Source organism: Staurois parvus, unplaced genomic scaffold (genome assembly GCF_062004578.1).
Source record: "Staurois parvus isolate SC_StPar_1 unplaced genomic scaffold, SC_StPar_1.0 ptg000950l, whole genome shotgun sequence".
NCBI lineage: Eukaryota > Metazoa > Chordata > Amphibia > Anura > Ranidae > Staurois > Staurois parvus.
In genome coordinates, this window is record NW_028318746.1 from 25,887 (window position 1) to 42,407 (window position 16,521).

At 39.1% G+C, this 16,521-nt stretch overlaps 1 protein-coding gene across 3 annotated transcripts in view; it reads left to right on the plus strand.

Moving 5' to 3' along the window:
* CCHCR1 (coiled-coil alpha-helical rod protein 1) overlaps positions 1-16,521 on the plus strand; it is a 47,129-nt gene that overhangs the window by 17,705 nt on the left and 12,903 nt on the right. For all 3 annotated transcript variants that reach the window (XM_089656925.1, XM_089656927.1, XM_089656926.1), the window contains 10 exons: positions 3,101-3,236; positions 4,645-4,758; positions 5,133-5,264; positions 6,663-6,773; positions 7,113-7,219; positions 8,190-8,302; positions 9,458-9,536; positions 10,313-10,440; positions 10,542-10,730; positions 16,368-16,469. In XM_089656925.1, coding sequence (XP_089513051.1) covers positions 3,101-3,236; positions 4,645-4,758; positions 5,133-5,264; positions 6,663-6,773; positions 7,113-7,219; positions 8,190-8,302; positions 9,458-9,536; positions 10,313-10,440; positions 10,542-10,730; positions 16,368-16,469 — 1,211 coding nt within the window. The remainder of the gene's footprint in view (positions 1-3,100; positions 3,237-4,644; positions 4,759-5,132; positions 5,265-6,662; positions 6,774-7,112; positions 7,220-8,189; positions 8,303-9,457; positions 9,537-10,312; positions 10,441-10,541; positions 10,731-16,367; positions 16,470-16,521) is intronic.

Here is a 16,521-nt window from a genome sequence, read left to right on the forward strand (position 1 = left end):
CAGGGGCTCTGGGCTTCAGCAAAATGGCAGCCTCCAGCAAGAAGAAACAGGAACAATCCTGGAGGCAATTTACAGCAAACACTAATTTTGATAGCATAAATACTAATGGGGAATGTATTTTCCTTGATAAAAGAACATTTTTTTTTTATCATGTTGTTATACCACAACTGAGCTGTTCTAAAAATTCTGTCTGATGTCTTGCGAAAACATTGGCTTTAAAACTTTAAATTGTACCTATAACTGTTTGATAACAATTAATGTTCTTTAACAAAAGAACATACATTTCACATTTGCTACCAAAATCAGTGTGTGCTGTAAATTACCTCCAGTAATGCTTCTGTTTTTTTTCTTGCTAGAGACTGCCATTTTGTTGAAGCCCAGAGCAGTCACTTCCTTATTGAAAACTCGCCCTCTCTCCTTGATCTCAAAAACTATATGTCACTTTATTCAAGTAAAATGTGTGCATTTCCAGTCTTAATTCTATGTCTTGGACATTATCCTTGTATATTTAGCCCTTCGTCTCTTTTTTTTTTCTCTTCTAATCTGTGTTCCCTCCGCACAGTCTGGTATTCCTGTTGTTTTTCTTTCCCCTTCAGCAAACCATAAATTTTAAAACTGTCAGCTGATTGGCCTCTCGTGGTTTTGATTTTAGGCACAGTACCAAGAATAGAGAGCAACTGAGCATGTGCAGAGCAGGGAGAAACCGTGCATTACTGGATTTTAAACAGTAGGCAATTATCTTTTACTTAGCTATACCTGCAAAAGGGGCCAGCCTGAAGTGATCAATCAGGACATAATTTTCTGCGTAATGTTCCACTTTAAGTAACTCAGCTAAGCCAGGCAGTTTGAGGTTTGTTGCCTGTGCTTGGTTTTCTTTAGGATCATTGGTTGTGAATAGGGGCCTTGCTGTGTCTGCGCCTGCCCTTACCATTGCATCATCAAAACTGGCACATGAACACACACTATTTTTGTGCCTGTGTGGGTTCCCTCCCACACTCCAAAGACATGCTGTGAGGTTAATTGGCTCCTGTCTAAATTGACTCTAGTATGTATGAATGGGAGTTGGGTACCTCAGATTGTATGCTGCTTGAGGGTTAGGGACAGATGTGAATGTTCTAGCTATATACAGTTGTGTTCAAAATAATAGCAGTGTGTTGAAAAAAGTGAATAAAGCTCAAAATCCTTCTAATAGCTTTTATTTCCATACACACAAATGCATTGGGAACACTACACATTCTATTCCAAATCAAAACATGAAGAAAAATAGATCACGTTTGTGTTGTTCCTCTAAAAAAAATTGAAGAAAAGTGAATATTAGACTGTTCAAAAAAATAGCATTGTTTGTATTTTTCTTTACAAACTCAAACATTCACTATATAAACTGAAAAATGTTTGAAGATTTTGCTTTCCTTTGAATCACTTAATGAATATTTAGTTGTATAAGCACTGTTTCTGAGAACTGCTGTACATCTGTGTTGCATGGAGTCACCCAACTTCTGGCACCTCTGAACAGGTATCCCAGCCCAGGATGATTGGACTACATTCCACAGTTCTTCTCTATTTCTTGGTTTTGCCTCAGAAACTGCATTTTTGATGTCACCCCACAAGTTTTCTATTGGATTAAGATCCGGGGATTGGGCTGGCCACTCCATAACATCAATCTTGTTGCTCTGGAACCAAGATGTTGCACGTTTACTGGTGTGTTTGGGGTCGTTGTCTTGTTGGAACACCCATTTCAAGGGCATTTCCTCTTCAGCATAAGGCAGCATGACCTCTTCAAGTATTCTAATATATTCAAACTGATCCATGATCCCTGGTATGCGATAAATAGACCCAACGCCGTAGTATGAGAAACATCCCCATATCATGATGCTTGCGCAACCATGCTTCACTGTCTTCACAGTGTACTGTGGCTTGAATTCAGTGTTTGGGGGTCGTCTGACAAACTGTCTCCGGCCACTAGACCCAAAAAGAACAATCTTACTTTCATCAGTCCACAAATATTGCGCCATTTCTCTTTAGGCCAGTCAATGTGCTCTTTGGCAAATTGTAACCTCTTCAGCACGTCTTTTTTTCAACAGTGGGACTTTGCGGGGGCTTCTTGCAGATAGCTTGGCTTCACATAGGCATCTTCTAATTGTAACAGTACTCGCAGGGAACTTTAGACCTTCTTTGATCTTCCTGGAGCTGATTGTTGGCTGAGTCCTTGCCATTTTGGCTATTCTATCCATTCGAATGGTAGTTTTGTCGCTTTCTTCCACGTCTTTCAGGTTTTGGTTGCCATTTTAAAGCATTTGCGATCATTTTAGTTGAGCAGCCTATCATTTTCTGCACTTCTTTATATGTTTTCCGCTCTCCAATCAACTTTTTAATCAAGGTACGCTGTTCTTCTGAACAATGTCAGGAACGACCCATTTTCCTCAGAATTTCAGAGCGAAATGCACTGTAACCAGCATGTACAACATTTGCTGCCTTCTTTCCTTAAATAAGGGCAATAATTGCCACCTGTTTTTCAAAGAACGAATGACCTCACTAATAGAACTCCACACTGCTATTATTTTGAACATGCCCCTTTCAATTAGTGATTCAATTACACAGAATCAGCAGCATGCATGTCATGACTGTTGGGTCTGTTGGATTTCTATTACTCTACTACACCTGCTAGTAAATTATTTGCCATGTAGAAATATCATTTCTACCAAAAACAGGGACTGATCAGGTTAGAGATGTCTGACTGCTATTATTTTGAACACAACTGTGTGTGTGTATATATGTATATATATATATGTGTGTGTGTGTGTGTGTGTATATATGTATATACATATAGATATATATATATCTAGCTCTGCGTAAATTCAGGGCGCTATATAAGTACCTGTAGCAGAAATAATTAAAAAAGTTTCTCACCATGTATACAAATTTTAGACCTGTGGAGACTCCATGAACCACTAGTGTATTTTTGTAGAGCTTTTTGATTTTCTGAAATTGCCTGGTTTAGGTTATATAGTTGGTGTTGATGAAGGTAGTGCTTAGCTGAGTTTTAAAGCGTGTTGAAGTGACACATATGATCTGATCTTGATATGTCTTTTATCACCTGTAGCCAGTCTCACATGGCATTGGAATCTCAGAACTCTTTAGTGCAGCAGCTGAGAACCTACATAGGAGAGCTTGTACCAGATAATCGCCAGGCCGAGGAGCAGAACAGAGAGATATCAGAACTCAAGAGTACCATTCAGGTTTGTCCTTTTGCTGATGTCTGATGTTTGCTTTTGTGGATATCTGATTGAGAGCAGCAGATTTCCAATGATGTCTGATTGCTTTATCATAATAATCCATTTAACTAAAGTGTTGAAGCTTATCATATTCTCTGCCTTGGTGTAATTGATTTGTGCATGCATAGTCTGACCACCGTCAAGTTGTGCTCTCTGCAGAGAGGTTCACAAATTTAAAGTTGGCCTTTTTTATATTTGAAAAGTTTACACAAGAGGAGATGTAAGGGATGTAGAATTGAAAGCAGGAGCCATCACAGGCTTACTGGGGAATAAGGAACAAGTTATTTTTCTCTCCTGACTGTGGCAAAGTTGGGAATCTCCGGAAGAGATTAAATCATTACCTAATCGGATGAGTGTCGTCTTTTGTTTTATAGAAGAAAGAGATATGTGGTTGATTTACTAAAGGCAAATAGTCTGTGCACTTGCAAGTGCAGTTGCTCTAGATCTGAGGGGAAGCTTAGAAATTAGGGGAATTTTCAGTTCTCCAATCATGTGCAAGCAAAAATGCTGTTTTATTTTTCATGCCCCTGATTGGGTACTATTTGCAAAGTGAAGCTTTAACTCATTTACTAAGCTCTGGAGCAACTGCACTTTCACTGCACAGTAAATTTGCCTTTAGTAAATCAACCCCATAGAGTCTCTAAAAGAAGAGTTGATGGAATGTCAGGTATTTTACAGATCCACTTTATTTATCGTAGGGAAGTGCAAATGCGTTTTGGGGGTCAGGCACATTCCCATCATCATGGCTATGGTAAATCACTAAATCTGGCCATAGACTGATCAAATTTCGAACCATCTCTGGGCAGGCTGTTTGTACTGAAGTCAATCTAACAATCAACTTCAGTACAACCAGCTAGTCAGGTATTTTTCGTATGATCACTGCCACTTGCTATAGCCGGCAGCAGTGATCATTGTATTCTGGCAGCAGGGAAACTTCTCACTGTCAGAATACAGTAGCGTAGCAACAAACAGTGTTGATAGGGAAATAAAATTGCATAATGTATGGCCAACCTAAGTATACTATCACACAAGAACAGTATCACACCCAAGGTTCATACACACTATTCTGGTACCTGTGAACAAAAGGCAGGCTTGTACAATCGGATTAATACTAATTTTCAGTACTAATATTTCTAGACGCTATACTTCCAGACAAATCACCCAATTCATCATTGTCTGCCACTTACCTTTTGTTATGTTTATGGGTACATGATGTCTGAACACTGGCTTTTCTTTAAACAATACTATCCTGTGAAGGAGACAACCAAGGTATGAGATCCACTCCATGTGAAGCATGAAGGTATGGAAATTGCTGGATACTGTAAAGTTTATAAATTGGAATATTTACATTTGTGTTTCTGGGTGTTTCCAGACTTTGGAGAAGGAGCGGGAAGCTTTGCAGACCTCTATGTCTCTCCTTCAGACCCGTCTGTCATCTCTCACACACATATTGTCGCTACAAGAAAATGATCTTTGCAAAAAGCTGGTAAGTCATGTTCTGTTTTATCCACATGGATTTTGTTTTGACAATATAAACAAGTAAATGCAATCGTCTTTCAAGGATTTCATGTGATTGTAATAAACTTTATGGAGCCTGCTGTTGTCAACCACTTCTTTTGAAAATAACTGCTGTCATGCTGACACTTTGACGTCAATATTAGTCAGTAAACACTGCATGTTTCATATAATACAATCCTAGCCAAGAGTAAGTAGGTGGATAAGGATGTATAACTTTTACTGATCTGCATACATATTTTTGTTTTTTAGAGTAGCATGTGATGCATACCATTATCCGGTTCCATCTTGACTTGTGTTATTTGGTTGTCAGATCAGTTGATTCTGTCATTTTTCTTCTGTTAGGGAACCCACATTGATGGACAGAAGACACAGATGCTGCTGAAGCGATGGCGGGAGAAAGTGTTTAGTTTGATGGTGCAGCTAAAATCAGAAGAAATAAACAAGGAGAGGGATGAACAGAAGATGCAGCAGAGGGTATGGTCTGGGTGTAAGGTGTGGTGAGAGAGAAAAAGATAAATTAAGGGAAAGTTGTGGGCTGTTCAAACACCTTAAACTGTCAAAGGAGGTAAACAGCAGGGATTTATGGGCAGCCTTAAGCATTATCCATTTATATGTGACCTGACAGAGCTAAAACCTCTGTGGCTCTGTTATGCACATTGCAACCAGAGTTTGTTCAGCTGATTCCTGGCCTACATCTGTGGCTCACAGTCAGTCAACACAGCCACCAATAGCGAATACACGCAGGGCCCCAGGTCTAGGAATAGAAGATAAACTGATGTTTCTGTTTTTAGGATCATGTATGCTAGCTTCATTCACTGAAGAGTAATCTGCGATAGATCACTGTACAGTTGGCATTTGATAGGCAGTGAGGAGGCGTCACCTCCTCACCGCCTGAGTCAACCCCTAAAAACCCTCACTACCATGTTGCATCCACATGAACTGCACACAGTTGCTGCGTGGCCACATTTTAATTGAATGGATCACATCCAGAGGGCAGTACTGCCTGATGAACATGATGGGTGACAGTCTTTGCTGTGATGCAACACATCACTCCCCCAGTGCCATGCGTACTACCCCATCCGCTGCCTTTGTAGCTAAAAGTGGAGCAGATTGAGGGCAGTAAAAACACAACTCCAGCAAGTGTGAACAAGGACTTCGTTAGTCACTACTAGAAAGTTACGACAATCCCTTATGTTTTGGGAACTCTAAAATCAGTCAGTACCATGGTAGGGAGGTGTTGCTTAAGGAGCATCCAGACCTAACTCACCAGGTTCTTCCTATAACTAAAATATCTCTTTTGGGTGGACTGACCCTTGCAGATTTTTGATCATCCCATAGATAAAATTACGAAATCTTGCAATTCTTACTGGGCACACAGCCTACCTAGCCAGTCACTGTTTATACTTAATTCAGGTTTATCTGTTGTACATTAGGTGATGTCCCTGCTTAAAGTTGCCTTCCTCACTATAATCAGGCATTTTGGTAACATTGGGTGTTGAGCATTTTCTCGTGTGTTTGTTTTTTAAACGGTTTTCAACTTTGCCCATAATTTTTTGGCTCTTTACTGTCCTGATGCAAGGGGGATGGTTGCATAGAATTCAATGACAAGACGCTGCACCCCTCCCTAGAAACACTTATGAGAGCTTGCTGAATCTCACTGCAGTGTATATAGTGTTCTCTGGATTGCATTACCACCTTACTAGTTTACATCATATTTTGCTTCCAGTTATTCTTTAAACTGTAGCTTGTAAGAGACGTAAGAATATTCTTAAAATAGAGAATTTCCATAAACTGAAAATAGGATCATATGGGATGGATCTTTGTACGTTTTTTTTTCTTTTTCTGCATGTATTTATTTTTTTCCCAAATTAGATCTGTTCTCTTGAAAATTCTTTGCAAGAGAATAGTCAGCAATTGGTCCTTCACTCACATGCACTGCAAGACCGGACAGCCGAGTTAGAAATGGAGAGGATTCACAGTAAGGTGAGGAGGAATTAGAAACATGAGAGATTAATGCTGAAACTGATAATGTGTAGTTAACAACCAAAGAGACCCTATTGAAGAGATCTGCCAACCACGGGGTGGAGACTGGAATGCATTTATCATATAAAAACTAATATAAGAATGTATGTTGCCTACATCAGTCAAACATATGCAGTGATATTCACACCTTTGCTAGAAGTATCAAGGGAACATGGTTGCTGTGGCAACACTACTTTTTTACATATGACGTTCTTCCATATAAAGTGCCTTTTTTATTGAGGATAGTATGCAGTGTTATGTGGCAGTGCATGAATTAAACAAATTCAACTTCTTCTGTAGTCTCTGCAAGACGAGCTCTTTGCCACACAAATTGCATCTACCCGTCTTACCAGTCGAGCTGAGAAAGCAGAACAGACATCGCTCAAGCTGAAAGACATGATAGATGGGTATGAATGTTCTATTGTCCACATTTACAAGATTAACTCTCGGGTGGTTACAGCTGTTGTCATTGTCCAGTATATAGTAAAAAAAAAAAAAAATTGTAGTGCTAAAACCTGCATTCCAGTTTTCACTTTTCTTACTGTACTTATTGAATTGCATACAAAATATCTCTACCCAAAACTGAACTTATTTGACGCATTTCTCCACTCCTGGTTCACTCACAAGGATAGAGGAAGTCATGGAGAGGAGGAATTTAAACATCCACTAATCAAAATAGCCACGGCTCATGAGCACTCATCACAGGTGCAGCATTAACTAGCTCATTATTGTGCATGTCTGGGATGGCCCTTTCTAGAGAGCCAGTCATCTTTCTCTGCTAATCAACTTCCATTAAAAATTGGCCATGGTTTGTGCCTGCTTGACTGTGTTGGGGAAATTATACTGTAAGCTCTGTGAGGTAATGTCTAACATGAATGGTTCTTTGTATTCTGTGGAACATATCAGTGCTGTATACATAGTGAAATAAACTCCCGAATGACTATCCCCATTCACATTACCATGATATTTAAAGCCCATTTTAAGTTTCTGGATTTTTTTGTAGATGCTATCCCCCAAAGAGAAACTTTTGTAGACTCCAACACTGCTATCCGATTTTTATTTATTTATTTTTCTATGATCCAACCCTGATCCTCTTTCACACTTGAAAGCCCATGGCCTCATTAGACAGATGGTCATCTTGGTATTCCCCATGACCCTGGGCTCACAGGAAAATGCTGCAGATCCCTACATAAGCACAGTTCTCAGCAGCATAGAGGGCCACCCATCAACACCTCAAGCAGATAAGGAAGAGAATCCTGGGAGGGTACGTGACTAGGCAGAAAGTAAAAAAAAAAATAAAAAATGACAAGGGTGGTACTGGAGTCAAGCTTTAAATACACCCACATATTTAATTGTATTAATTGTGGCTGGTTTTAGTTTTGTACAGGTACTGGAATCTCAGGAAAAGACATTTAGGGGAGCTGTGCAGCGGCTGATTACCCTGGGCCAGAGGGTCTCCTTTGCTACCAAGAGAATTGATACTATACAAGGTAAGAAACAATATTGAAACATTAGATTAATTTTTCTCATTTACATGATGCCAAGGTATTCTGTAGCATTTTTTAAGCGCGCATAAAATGCCAATCATATCTGTCCCAGCCACCAAAGTTTCTTTACAGTCTAATGTCCCTGGCTCAGTTACACACAGTAGATACAATTTGGATAAAAACTAAAGAAGCACATATGGCATACACGTATACAGTGAACCTGGTTGCACTAAACAAGGAATGCCATTGCTAACTACTTAGCCTTTGTCTGAATATTCCCATCTGAAAGTAGCATAGTTTAGTTTGAACTTGTATCTATCACTGATCTAAACCATCTTTAATATAAAGATGAGATAATCGGGCTATTTTCAATGTCTTGTAAGATACTAAGTACATCAGGGAGTTGGATGCATTGGTTACAGCACAGGGAGACTTCTGGCTTGTTGGAAAACTCTCCCTGTGAGTGAGTAGTCCAGATCCTTCACTGTATGGAGCAAAGATTGTAGTTATCCCTGGGCATCATATCACTAATTCAAGGAGAGGTAGATTTCTACATGTTCTTTGTTCTCAGGGTGATGCCGTCCTATACCATTGTGAAAGAATGATGGTAGTAATTTGCTGTCACTATAAAGGCTAGCTGGTGGAATTTAGTTACAAGTGACAGAAAGAAGGCAACAGTGTTTAATTACATTTTTTTACTGTTTTTCTTAACAGTGTTTAATTACATTCTCCTCTTTGGGTTTTACAACGGAAAGGCGGGGTACAATAGACGAGACCGTATTGTTAGTAACACGACACAAAATATTCCCTTGTGGCTAAAGTTCAAAATTTAAAGTGGAACTGGACTGCATCTGAGCACCACAGACCAAAAATGCTGGGAAGACCTCCCCTCCTGTAGACTGCTGGGAAATATAACATAATTTGCCTAGACATGTAAATCGGCAAATAACTGGTACGGGGGGGAGGGTCTCTTCATTGAGAGCACAAGAAGAATTAAAGCCCAACAGAGGTTTGTACCTTCCCAGCTCTTTTTGAAATAAAAAATGGATGGATTTACACTTTAAAAACATGTAAATATAAAAACGTAAAATGTATCATTGTATTTAAAATCACTGCTTTTGGGCTAAGCATGATTTCATTATACGTTACTTCTGCCAGGTATGGTGGCACAAAGACTGGCCCTGGTAAAATTGTCACAGGAGGACAGACCTAAAAATTCAGCCACAGAGGATGACATGTAAGTCAAAGGAAACTGTATTGTAACTTATTTACCTCCTGTTTTTCTATGGCACCAGCATTGCACATTTTACAGAATACATTGTAAGCATTGACACCAACTCCTGTAGTTGTAGATCTTGTACTCCCAGTGTCACAGTCTTAAATATACTTACACACTTGGAGCCTGCTTTGTACACTGTGGTTGGCATAGGGAAAATGGAAATACCTGGAGAAGACGCACAAAAACTCCTTACAATATGTAGTACATATTTATCTTGTATAAAATCATAGTAAGAGGAGGATAGTACTGCTTCCTGTCAGTGTTTGTGGGTAGATTCTTGCACACACCGACCTTACACCCTTGGGGAACAACCAATTGCTAGGCCCCAGCACTGTCATGTGATAGTGGGAGTGATGTCTTCTCTCCATTCTTAGTATTTGGCACCAGCCAACACTGTGGCATCTAATGCTGGCTGTGATGAAAGACGAAGCAGGGGAGGAGCACCTGCAAGGTAAGTATCAGTGGGTTAGGGGATTGTACGGTGACCTTTACACAGAAACTGTAACTTTGCCCTGAATGGGCAATGTCTTTTTTAAGAGTCGTAATTGTGTTACAGAAAAGCTTGCGTCCACTTGCAAAACTGTCTCCGTCATAAATGGGCAAGTTGTTTTGCCAAAAACAGTGATCTGTTGCATGTATAGTAGATTATATGGTTGTTGTTTTTTTTTTGTTTATTAATAAAGCTGTAGCATTGTCTCTTTTTCATATGGCTTATATTAGACAGTTTCTTGTAGATGTCCATCATACGAGGACCTGAAGAATGAGATACAGCTCCTAAATGAAGAGAGAGACCGTCTGAGTACCGAGCTGAAGCGCAGTGCTCTGATCCTGGAAGGAAAAGTGATAGAGACCAGACAAAATTGTAAGACACTGATAATCTGATTCCTAGGGTGTGCAATTCGAAATGTCTGTGTATTTTTTTGTTTTTTATCCTAATCTTTATTCCCTGTGTAATTTCTACAGTGGAAGCAGAGATAGCAGAGTGTCATGACAATGTCTCCCTTCTCCGACAATCTCTGCACGAGACAGAAGGGAAAGAGAAAGCCCTGACAATGCAAGTGATGGAGCAAGAAAGGAAACTACATGAAGCTTGTGAAACTGCTGAACAGCTGAAAGAACAACTGCAGAATCAAAGGGGGGAATATGAGAAAGGTACAAAGTCATTTTCAGCTTACTGGCTGACAAGAGAAGAATGTCCAGTTCATATAGAATTTAGTACTTGAGAGACACTGGTTTAGGCTTTTTGCTATGATATTAGCAGTAGCTTATGCCCTTTTAAGATTCGGGTAGACATTTTTTTGAAATTTCCCTTTTATATTGGAGCTTGTCGTGTGTACTAAGCAGGGTGGATTTGATTTAAATCAAGATTTAAATCACTAGTCAGTAAGGCTTGATTTAAATCCTAGTTTTCTACATAAAGACTAATTCTTGCTGGTATAACTTTAATATGCAAGTAGATGAATATTTTTAGAATAACAACTTTTCATATTAGTTTTTTTTATCTCCAGTTTAATAGGTTAATCATTCATATTTGGACAACTTTTCTGTTGTACTTAGGAAGGAGAAAAATAATCATTACCTTAATAATAACAATTTAAATCGATTTATTCAACTGAAACAATAACATTCCAGCATATGTTATTTGCTTAAACAAACATATATGTTTGTTAACTAATTTGGCTAAACAAAATATATATATTTTAAGAAACTTAGACTGTCAGCCCCTTCCTCCTCACACTTAGTTTCACTTTCTTCTTGTGCAGATCTATTCCACTCCAAACAATCAGAAAATATTGTTTCTCTTCTATTCACTGAACTTCTTGAAACTTAGCACTGAAGGGGTTGATTCTGTATTCATAGGTTTGTAGAAGTTAGGATTAAGGTCTTTTTCTTAACTCTGTTCATGTTATAACATTTTTGCTGTGAAGAAGAGGCATGTGATCTCTGCTGAGTCAAATTCAGTTTTGAGAACTGCAAAAGTAAACCAATCATCTGTGATAATATCTTGTAGGCAGAGAAACTGCCCAATAATCTTACAAAAACCTCTGGAAGAGCATGACATTGTGAATGGATTCATGGAATTTATTTACCAAAAAAATTAAACATATACAGCCTTATTCTACATAATTAAAAAACTAATCTTTATTTCATGATGGAATAACCTTTGGATGGTAATATATTTTCCTTAAAAAGCATTTTATTTAAAAAAATCCGATTTAAATTAAAAAAATCCGATTTTTTTTTTTTTTTTTTTTTTTTTTTTTTTTTTAAAAACATCATTGATTTTTTTTCCACCCTGGTACTAAGGCTGATGTCACGCATTCAGGTCTGTATTCCGAGAAGGTACAGGGAGAACCTAGGCAGAAATATGTTGACTTAAAGAGCAAGTTCAGTTTTGGTGAAGTTCTCCTTTAAAATGTTCCACTCAGTGAAGCCAGGCCCTGGTAGCTAAATACTTTCTTCCCCATTCCTAAGATCTTCATTGTGTGGCTTGCCCAGCACCAAACAGCTTTGCAGTGAAAGCTCACTGCTGTGCCCAAACCTACCATGCATATGGTCTTGCCCCAATAATTCCTATGGCTTGACCCATAATTTTCTGGATGGCTGGGGATCCCTATGAGTATGGACCACAAAATAAGTGAAGAAAAGCTGTGCACATGTGCAGTAGGAGCTGGATACAGTCAGGTATTTTTAATGCAATGGATGTGCTGCAGTGCAGGGTCACACATGATTGCAGGAACAAAGGGAAATGTTTTAGTCCCTGATCTTCACTGAGGGGGTATGGTGACATATGTGGTGGTGTTTTATTTATTTATTTATTTATTTATTTATTTATTTATTTTAGTTAGTGTGAGCTGAGTGGTTAGCATTGTTGTCTTGTGGCTTCAAAGCCACAGTATAGGGTTTGTTCTTACCTTGTTTGCATAGATGTTTACTGGGGACACTGGTTTTCTTCAACAATCCAGACACTAATGTGTAGGTTAATTAGTTACCTGGCAAATTTGGCCATAAAATATGGTGTAAACTAAAAGAGATTGAGACCAATCTCCTGTCATCTGCTAGCATGCCCTGAATTGTCTGGCCATTATTAAAGCCATTCAGTCATTTTAAAATTTCTGGCTAAGGCTGGCCATACATCATACAATTTTCCTTTTTAGATTTGCCAAAACCATATACAGTGCTCAGCATAAATGAGTCCACCCCAACAGATTTGTCAGAAAATCTTTCCTTTCCTTTCAGAATCAACATTTGCTATGGGGCACTATACTACAAAATACTTCCACAAATGGGCCATTGATTGCAAACAAGATTTGTTAATTTACACACACAAACCAGTATTTTTCCTAACAAATTCATTCAAGACCATGTTGCAAAAATGAATATACCCCAATGAAAGTCTTAGGAGCAAAGCTACATTTTAGACAACAAAATTTTATTAATAAGAATTCAACTACAGATGAGTCTAATTATTCATTAAAGAGGTGTCCAGCCGACAGTTGATTATTTAAGGGCTTTACTTAAATAAAACCCCTTCCCATTTCATGCTGTCAGCAATGGCACCACATGGAAGAGAAATGTCACAAGGCCTGAGAAAGAAAATCATTTCTTTACTCAAGAAAGGTGAAGGCTACAAGAGGATCAGCAAAACTTATCAGTCAGAATACTGTAGCAAAAGTGATACAAAGATGGAACTGCAACCATCTCACAGACGTCTAGACCATCCACGGAACACCTCTACCAGGCGTCTTCTGATGAGAAGGGTTGAAGAAAATCTCCATGCAAGTTCCCTGCAGTTGGCTAAAGAAGTAGAAAGTCAAACTGGGGTGATTGTTTCCCATGCCACAATGTGGTGTACACTGCAGAGGAATGGCATGCATGGGTGTTGTCCATGAAGGAAGCCTCTCCTAAAGCCCATGCACAAAAAAGCCCACCTAGGGCCAGGGCCCATGCTGAAAAAGAAGACAATTGGGACTCTGTACTCTAGAGTGATGAGACCAAGATAAATGTTTTTAGAACTGATGGCTTCATGGCTTCAAAACTGGAATTGCAAAGGTGAGGAGTGCAAAGAAAAATGCATGGTACCTACAGTGAAACATGGTGTGGTGACAGTGTTCTTCTGTGGGGCTGCATGAGGGCTGCTGGTGTCAGGGAGCTGCATTTCATTGGTGGTATCATGAATTCACAGATGTACTGCTCTATATTGAAAGCGAAGATGATACCATCATTCTGTGCTCTTGATCGTTGTGCACTTTTCCAGCATCACAATTATCCAAAGCACATCTAAAGCCACTGTTGCATTTCTGCGCAAGAACAGGGTGAAAGTGATTCAGTGGCCAAGTATGTTTCCTGATCTGAACCCAATCGAACAACTATGGGGTATTCTGAAGAGACGATTGAGTATCACTCTCCATCCAGCACCCAGGCTCTAACAGAGGTTGTTCTTGAATAATGAAAAAAGATAGATGTTGCAATATGTCGCCGACCTGTTCATTCCATGCCTAGAAGACTTGGTGCTGTCCTTACAAATCATGGAGGTCATACAAAATACTGGATGTAGTAGTTTTTGTTGTGGGGTGTATTCACTTTTTGCATCAACTCATTTGAGTAAAACTGAAGATTTTGTAATCTAAGTTATATTATTAACCTTACTTTCATGTAATGAGCTAAACAAATGTTCTATGAAACTCAGTTTTGTCAAAATTGTGGAAAATGTTCTTGTCTTCATGGAGATATTGATTAAAATCTTACTTTTCAAAAGGGGTTTAGTCTTTTATACTGAGCACTGTAATATGAGACCAAACCTAAACAATTTCAATTTGTATGCAATTAGCCAGGCTAACACTACATAGTTGAAGGTAAATCTAATGGAAATTGAACAAGGAAATTGTATAATGTATGGCCAGTTTAAAGTGTTACTATAGTCAGATTTTTTTTTTCCTTTTAAATTAAAATAACAAACATGTTATATTCACCTGCTCTGTGCAATGGTATTGCAGAGAGCAGCCCTGATGTTCCTTTTCTCGGGTCTCCTGCCGGCGATCTTGGCTCCTCCTTTTTGCGTGTCCCCATAGCAAGCCACTTGGTAGGGGACACATGCAAGCGTGCTTGCTCTTGACCTGTGTGTCTACAAAGCAGCGCTCTGTAGACACACACAACAGGACTTAGCCCCCCCCCCCCCCACTTACGCTTCACCACATTTGATTGACAGCAGCAAGTGCCAAAGGCTGCTGTTGGAGTCCCTGTGTGAAGAGGAAGCGAGGGGAGAAGACATGCAGCTGTGCAAAGCTCTGATCTCTTCTCCACTCTCTTCCCCTTCACACAGGGAAACAAAAAACATTTTTACCTTAATGCAAACAATGCATTAAGGTAAAAAATGTTTTTAGGTTTAGTATCACTTTAAACGTAGACATGAGTAAGTGCATGCTACTACCTTAATTTTCCAGTGTAGTATATATAGTGCATCTTACTGATCCACTTTGCTATTAAAGGGGTTAATTTACCTAATTTGGGGATTAAGGCCTACCTAAACTTTACCCACTATACCTAAACTTTACCCACTATACCTAAACTTTACCCACTATACCTAAACTTTACCCACTATACCTAAACTTTACCCACTATCTAATGAGAGTGTAGTTATTAGTCACTGTTTTTATCACAGGGGAATAAAGTTTGTCTGCATGTGTTTGAGGGAATGGAACTTAATACTCCATGGATATTAAGTTCTTAGTATCAAATATTAGATCATAGATGTGCATAGAAAAGGTTTTTCAGGCTAATAAAAGTCTTGTGGAGACAGCTGTTAGCCAGCATTTTAATTCTACAATTTTTAATTGGCTGACAAGTTTGCTTTAAGGAATTGGTCTGATGTAGTGTACATTTAAATGAATTTATCCACTAAACACATTACTAAATATTAATAACCTATACAGTTGCAATGCAAGCTATTATGCTATTACTTTTAATTTAGTCTGCAACCAGTATTCATCTAAAATGTCATGGCTGGCAGAGGGGGCTCTCTTCATATCATGGTATATTGTGACAGCTGTTGGTTACATGCTTTACATGTTCATCAAATTGATTTGCAACATCTTAGCTTTTACAGCTGTAATGTAGAGGAGAGACAATCCAGAAATCAGAAGGGGGTTCAGCTGACAGCTGCGATGGTCTGTTAGAAACAACTGGGAGAGATGCTATAGTATCAGCTCTGTGTATGAATGACAGAGAGACCTTTGATCTATTCTGTGCTCAGTCTCTACTCTGTGTATGGCCTGTATAGGTAAAGAGATGCCTCTGGTAACTTCTCTGCTTTTTGTATAACCTATATAGGAACATCAGAAAGGCCTCTGTCACACTCTCTGCTTAGTGTCAGCTCTGTGTATAGGACCTGCAGAGATGCCTCCCATAAATTCTCTGCTCAGTAACGGCTCTGTGTTTGCCATGTAAAGCAGCAGCACCACAGAGGTCACTGATACATTATCCACTAAATGTCAGCTCTCTGTATAGGAACCTGTATAGGAACAGCAGAGATGCCTCCTTTAAAGGCTGCTCAGTCTCTGTGTATGGCCTGCAAAGGGACAGCAGAGAGGGCTCTGATACATTTTCTGCTCAGTGTCAGCTCTGTGTATGGCCTGTATAAGAATAGCAGAAAGGCCTCCATTACATTATCTGCACACTGTTAGCGCTTTGTAGGGCCTGTACAGAAACATAGGCACCTTCTGTACATTGTACTAGAGCAATGTGAGCTTTGCTTTACAACAACTAACTAGATTTCATATGTTTAACTAGAGTTGCAGCACAAGGTGAGGAAAGTGGAAGAGAATACAACTCAGCAACTGGCTGAGATGGAGAAACATCTGCATGAGACAAGGAGAGAGCACACAAAAGCAGGTACCTTATTGTGTTTTATATATACAATCTACATAAATGTAATTGTTTGGTT